The sequence below is a fragment of the Theobroma cacao genome, chromosome 1 (assembly GCF_000208745.1).
Source record: "Theobroma cacao cultivar B97-61/B2 chromosome 1, Criollo_cocoa_genome_V2, whole genome shotgun sequence".
Taxonomy (NCBI): Eukaryota; Viridiplantae; Streptophyta; class Magnoliopsida; order Malvales; family Malvaceae; genus Theobroma; species Theobroma cacao.
The window spans coordinates 17,337,658-17,344,324 of NC_030850.1; the positions used below are offsets into that span (position 1 = coordinate 17,337,658).

The following is a 6,667-nucleotide window of genomic DNA, read 5'->3' on the forward strand; positions in this document are numbered from 1 at the left end:
GCCACAATTTTCAATATATATCCTACATGAAGATATTTTATTTTCTACCCTTGAAAATGGCCTCTATAGAAAGCAAATTTTTAATTATTTCATGTTATTTTATGAAGCTTAAAGCTTTATTATTTGATCGTTACTTTAATTTTTAACAAAAAAAATTTTTTTATGTGAAGAAAGGAGATTTGAGTTTAACTCTTTGAGTAAAGGGATATTTACATGCACTTATAATAAAATAAAATGCTTGTGCGTTGATAATTATTTAGTTGAAACTTATTGCATCCAATGATATTTCAATATAAAAATTCTAAATTTTTGTCAATAATAGATAAAATCCTTGAATTGTAAAAAATCTCTAAATATGATATCATGTGTTAGGTCAGTCTCCAAAATTAATGGTTCGTTGATAGTTATTGACATACACCAGAGACCAGGCATTCTCTTCTTTAATGCAAATTAATAGATAATGAGTTAAAGTCACTCTGTCGGCCATCTTCATTAATCTGGTGTTACATTTCAGATCCTTAGCACTAATGTTACATTCAAAGAACTGTCTAATATATCTCAAGAAACAAGAAATGAGCATTACTTCATCTAATTAAGCTATACTGATATATTTCTTTTACATCAAGTAGCTGATTCAACCCTGAAAACATCAGCTTCAGCCTTGACCCTCTTAATTTTTCTCATAGCTCCAACACCACAACTGTCCAGAAGAAGAAACAGATATAATATCAGTGAACTGGAGAGATGAATAGGGAGATAACAATGGGGCAGATGGAGGCAGAGAGAGAGGGAGGTCTTACATTCAGAGTCCGTAGTTATCCAATTTCCTCTCCTGCCAGAGCAACGATTTAGGCCAACTGCATGTATAGGAGTTGAATTCAATGATACCATGTTGCAGGTTTGATCCTTTTTCAAAGAAGACGTCGCTGAAATTCCTGAAAAGGCAGAGGAAGTAGTGGAGCAGCTCTCTACATCCCATCTGAAACTTATCTTAGGAGAGTCATTGCTAAGTTGATCATCATCTGGCACTGATTTTAGAGCTCCACGGTTCCTGAAGTGCAAAACCTGGAGACAATTTCAAGTGCGTGCTTTAAGTACACTGCTAAGCTACCAATTAAGTAATAATTTAAGAGCAAAGATTAATTGTGAACACAACTTTCATACCTTTCTGCCAATGGACTTTCCTCTCTCTGATTTTGCTGCAGCAGCCCACCTCAACAACTCCTTCATTCTTGACATGGCTTTTGTTTTATCCCCTTTATGCTTGTCTTTCTTTCCACTGGTGCTACATTGATCATTTTTGTCAGTGGAGGATGATAATGCCGCGTCAATTAGCGGTAGAACTTTGTTCCCTGCATGAGTAGCCAAATCCGACTTGTGACCAACAACTAATCCTCTAGCAATATCTTCTTTCTTCATCTTCATGGGTTGGGCACAATGCTGTCTTCTGTGGGAGCTCCCGGTTCTTCTCAAATATATGGTACTATAGAAGCAAGCCTTTGCAGCATCTCTATTGCATAGAAATATAAATGGTTTAAACTTCTTACTTTTTGATCTTCTATGCTTAGACAAAATTATCTCCCTGGGTTTACCTTCTTGATCTGAAAACAATTGAAATAATATAAAAAGAAGAAGAAAGACTTTAGTGAGTGAGACTAATTTGGACAATTGGTCGTGCTTGGGAAGAGTTTTTCTTACCTTCAGCAGTTTTCTTGTTGGAAGGACTAGTAGTATTTTGTTCTCCCTGTTCATGTGCCACCTTAAAGAGCCACTGAAGGATCTGCTGTAATTCACAATATTGAGGGACATATAAAAGCTTTGAGGACAATGTTACTCATCTTGTTATATCTGATTATAAGAGACGAAGCTCACCTGCATGTGCTGCTTGATATTTTGGGAATACTGCTAATAATATAGTATTTTAAATTAGTGAATGACTGAGAGAGAGGTGAGTGAGCAAATCCTGGTCAAATGGACAGCTCTGAGAGATCTATCTGTGCTGTCCGTATGCTGAAGATTCCTGTCTAAACAATGAGGCACTAGTGGAGATGAAGACAAAGAAAGTTGGAGTGAGTCTGAGGAAGATGGTGAGACAACCGAGCAGTGAGTGGGGAAGGGTTGGCTTGAGATTCACAGTAACATGGGAATTGTTTTATAAGACTAAGAAATGTTCATGTGGTGGTTTTAGAGGGCGATTAGCATTAGCATTAATTAAGAACCAGAATGTGCTCTGTACTGCTGGCCCTTCTCTTTGCCATACACCTGTACGTCTGCAGTTGATGCATCCTGGGTGGTCCCAACTGCTTGGGCCTTTTCAGCTTTAACTGGATTAACTACGTTCTTTGCCTTGTAGACTCTACGTTAAGCAACAACGTTTTCCAATTAATTGGAACAACAACCTTCATCTGAATTGCTTTGGTCTTTCTCGTAAAGTTGCTCTCAACTTGCAATTAAGGTGCTAGCTCATGGAGCTCACAGCAAGCTATACTTGATGAAGTTTTAACATTATACCAACTATGAGAAACGTGTAATGTCAGAATACGATGTATATGATTCCAAAACATTGCTAGCAAGTGAGCAAAGAGATATTTTGGGACATTGAACGTGGAATGGTATCCGAAACGTTAATTGCTGCGGGGCAAGGACAATGACCAGTTGATCTGACATGACAGAGTAAAGAGATATGGCGCAGTAGTTAGTTGTCTATGTAGCAATGATGTCCAAAGGAATTTGAGGCCAATCTTTGCACGGTTGAAGCATGTGTCTCAAGCTTTCTAACCTTTCCTTCTCACACACAAATTCTGATGGAAGCTGTCAGGTGAATTGACGTATCACTGTGCTGTCCATTGCCTTGGCTTTTCCATGTCAACGTGGCGTCACTCGAGTGGCAAGAATGAGAGGGAATCAAGGAAGCTGCTCCCTTCCCTTCCCTACCCTTTCCTGTCTTACATAGAAACCACATGAACAAACAAACGAATCCACTGGAGCAACGTAGAATGGTTTATTTTTCAACCCTCCATTGCATGGGATTTTCCGGTGGAATGCCAGTCCACGTTCGTTTTGAAGCAATAACAAACTGCTATTCAAGTATTAAGTAGCCAGCAACATCATCCATAACTTATTGTACGTACAGTGACCACCTAGCCTTAACTTGCCTGCTCAAGAAAGAAAAAGTGGAGGGTTCTGTTTATTAATTTTAAAGATATTTTTTTTTTGTATGTAAAATATCTAGATATCCCTACGTTTCGACCAAAATTAGGTATCTATTAGTTTAGAAAATAGAGACTCAAACCCAAAATTCTTTAACACCATTAACAGAAAAAGTAAAAAAATTAAAATATTTTTTCCTCTTTCTCTCAAATTTTCTCTTTTTTCAAGCAATTGATTGGCCAAAGGCTCTCCCTTATGCCAGCCAATCACCTCGTGGCTAGATTTGGCACTCCTTGACTCCAAGGAACTCTAGATCTAGTGCGATCTAGAGTTCCAAATCCCTTCTAGAGTGGAGCTTTGGCACTCCCCTGAGGGAGCACAACAACTCACTCAAATGGGAGCTCCAATGCTCCCCTGAGGGAGCGCAACATTGACAATCCTTAAGGGAGAGCGAATCTGGCCGCATTCTCCTGAGGGAGCACAATGCATCCAACCAGAAAAGGCCAAATTAGGCTAGAGAAGGTAGGTAGGTAGGATTTTTTTTCAAAAAAAAAATTAAAAATGAAAAATGAAGGTTTATATAGTATTGTAATTTTTGACATATTCGAGGGTCAAATTGTGTTGGCATATGCCCTTCAGCCAATTAGATCGGTCAAGGGATATAGATTGTCATTTAATGCATACTTAATTGCATAACTATATATGATAGAAGTTTTCCTTCATGTTAGTGCAATAATGAGGAGATATTAAGTGTTAATTGAATGAAGCTTATGGAACATAAAGGCCTTACAATAGAATTGTAAAGTTGTTACAATTATGAGATCACTATGCATCAAAGCTATGTTCCTAAAATTATTCTTGGTCATTGTATTGTCAAAACAAAGCATTAACAATGCTCAAAGACTGGTACATGTTAAGCCTCCTTACTTGGGAAGTAAGCAATCGATCTCATAGATTGAAGTATACGAGATACATGAGGATAGCATGTAGGTGCTTGTTAAAAAATAAGTTCATCGAACATGACCTGCTATGAGAACTTCATTTGTTATTTCACTCAAGTGTCTATAGAATATGTTTTCATGTGATAGTCGTACAACTAATCCTTGGACTTAAGACATCAAGTCATCTTGTATATGGAATGACACATTTTGGTTTCACCCCTACAAATCTGGAGGCTACCAGATGCCTAAATAGGGTATTTTTGGGTATGCCATGAAGCATGAGAAAGTCAATGAGTGGTCAAGAAAGGACTCATCACCCTAAGTGATATGAGGGGATGTATCTCACTTGCTCTCAATTTTTGATTTACTTGAACAAAGTCTTTAGGCAAAGCATGATGAATTTGAGGAAAGTTAGTTTTCTTAATTCATAAAGTTAGTCATGAATTATGAGAACTAATATGAAATGTTATAAGTAGGCACTAAGTCATGCTTTATGACATATCTGAGATATTTGATGAAAGGACTATTTTGCACCAAAAAGCTTGCACTGATAGGCTTTGTCAAATTTTTGAATTGACTCTCAAACATTTAGGTGGTCATGATGTATTGCTAGATACCTCTCATGATCTATAAATATTAATTAATTATCAAATTGATATTTGATTAAGATTTATATTTATTGTCAACATATTGAAGCCTAATGGGTCACATACATTAAGTGACATAATTGAGATTAAATAAGGATAATCAATTAAGTTGGACTTAATTTGTCACAACTCGGAACTCCCCATCGGGTCCGTGACAACCGCCTCGAGGCCTCGACAAACATTCTTCACCCCGAATGTCGATCGAAACCTCGCAAGGCTCTCATATCAGCTTTCGTACTTCCCCGGTGAGCAATAGTTATCAAATATCAAAATTCGAAGGATTACAAATCATTTCCAAATCAGAACATAACATATTATTTTCTGGCTCACAGGGGCATTTTAGTCATTTTTGTCAAAAATCTCGAAACTTGTTAAAAATGTAGTAGATAAGCAAAAAATATATATTTAATGATTTAAAAACAAATTAAGTATCTAAAATGTTCATTTGAAGTGAAAATTTGACCATTTGAATATAATAAAAATTTTCAATAAAGTAAACTATTTTCTTGTAAAATAATTTTCATAAAACTATCGGTACATAATTCTTATAGCGTAAAAGTTAATTATATTCATATATACTATAAAACAAATAACCAAAACATAAAATTTCTTTTACACTAACACGTGGGCCCACATCTAACCAAAATGCATCGGAAGCTGAAAACCTACAGCTTTTATCGATTCAAGTCCAAATGAAGGTCCTTGTCAAGTCAGCTAACTATAAAATTCCCCGAGCCTAAAATGCGAGGAAATGAGGGTGGTGAGATTATAAAATCCTAGTGAGTAAACAGATACCATCTAAACTATCTAAAGTCGAGTAAATGGAGACAATTAAAATAAGTCATCATACTGTAATTTCATTACCTTTCAACTCATTTCAACCAAATAAAATCAATCCATATAAATCGAGTAATCAACTTGGCTTATGAATTTCTTAAAACTTTGACTCGTGCCAAAACTCATACTTGGTGATACCTTGCGCAGGGCATCCAACCGAGTCCACTAAGGCTGTTAAAAATTTTGTATACACTTAAAATATATTTTTAGTTTGAGAAAAATACAGTCGTTCCTTGGCGTTGGCTGAGTTCCCCTTCACGTGGTGGTTTGGCGTGAAGTGAACCCTAAGCTTTACTCCAAGAGATACCCTACGCGCCTCTCCGTTCGAGGTAAGAATATAATAGAGTTTATCGTGCCCCTCTAATAGGCTGGTCCACGAAACCCCCTCTGCAGTGAATAATTAATATATACTCCACCAATCAATAAAATTCATTCTAGCGTGACATGGTAATTTATCGCAACCTAGCCTCTCAAAAGCTGAATACTCAGTACAAATAATTCTAACACCAAAATCAGTTTAGCCATTCATGCTCATATATTGTCATAAGCCATTCAATTTAAAATCATAAATTTACAATACAAGCAGCCAGTCTCCAATTACTCTATTTTCAAAATCAGTATTCGATTTTTCCAAGAAATTTATAAAATCATTTTATAAAATCGTAATTTCTCCTAAAACATAGCAATTTACCATTTAAACCCATTTTTCATAAAATCACACAATTGTATAAAACTACTCTAGATAATTAAGATGATAATAAGTTCACTCATAGTTCTAAGAGTCGATGTACTCCTAATCCCAGTCTCCAAGCACAATCTCTGTACTTTTACCAATGTACTTTGCTCACCACCTATCCACAATGTACAATACGTAATTCACCACATCAATACTTGACCATTATAAAATCAATTCAGGCTTAGTATATATGCATGATATGATATACAACTTATCCGACTACCGCTTAAATGCGGTGCTGACCTAATTCAGCCTATTATCTCCAAATCAATTCTTCTCACTTTCTATACTCCAATTATACTTAAATTACCTTACTGACTGTGAATGAGATTCAATTTATCAGTTTCGGTAGCAAA

General features: G+C 36.1%; 1 protein-coding gene across 2 annotated transcripts; it reads right to left on the reverse strand.

Moving 5' to 3' along the window:
* Positions 459 to 2,159, reverse strand: LOC18612813. 2 transcript variants are annotated; one of them, XM_007049754.2, is made up of 5 exons: positions 1,873 to 2,159; positions 1,699 to 1,780; positions 1,165 to 1,601; positions 801 to 1,065; positions 459 to 700 (listed from the first exon to the last, which is right to left on the reverse strand). In XM_007049754.2, the coding sequence occupies exons 1-5, from the start codon at positions 1,876 to 1,878 to the stop codon at positions 681 to 683; spliced, it is 810 nt and encodes a 269-aa protein (XP_007049816.2). In that variant the 5' UTR covers positions 1,879 to 2,159; the 3' UTR covers positions 459 to 680. The 2 variants fall into 2 exon arrangements, with proteins under 2 accessions (XP_007049816.2, XP_007049817.2); XM_007049755.2 differs by having other exon boundaries at positions 1,699 to 1,783.

Coding starts and splice junctions, on each gene's coding strand:
- LOC18612813 (XM_007049755.2), bottom strand. Junction 1,602..1,698: donor CAACAAGAAAACTGCTGAAG/GTAAGAAAAACT, acceptor AATTGTTTTCAG/ATCAAGAAGGTAAACCCAGG. Junction 701..800: donor GATAACTACGGACTCTGAAT/GTAAGACCTCCC, acceptor TCTTCTGGACAG/TTGTGGTGTTGGAGCTATGA.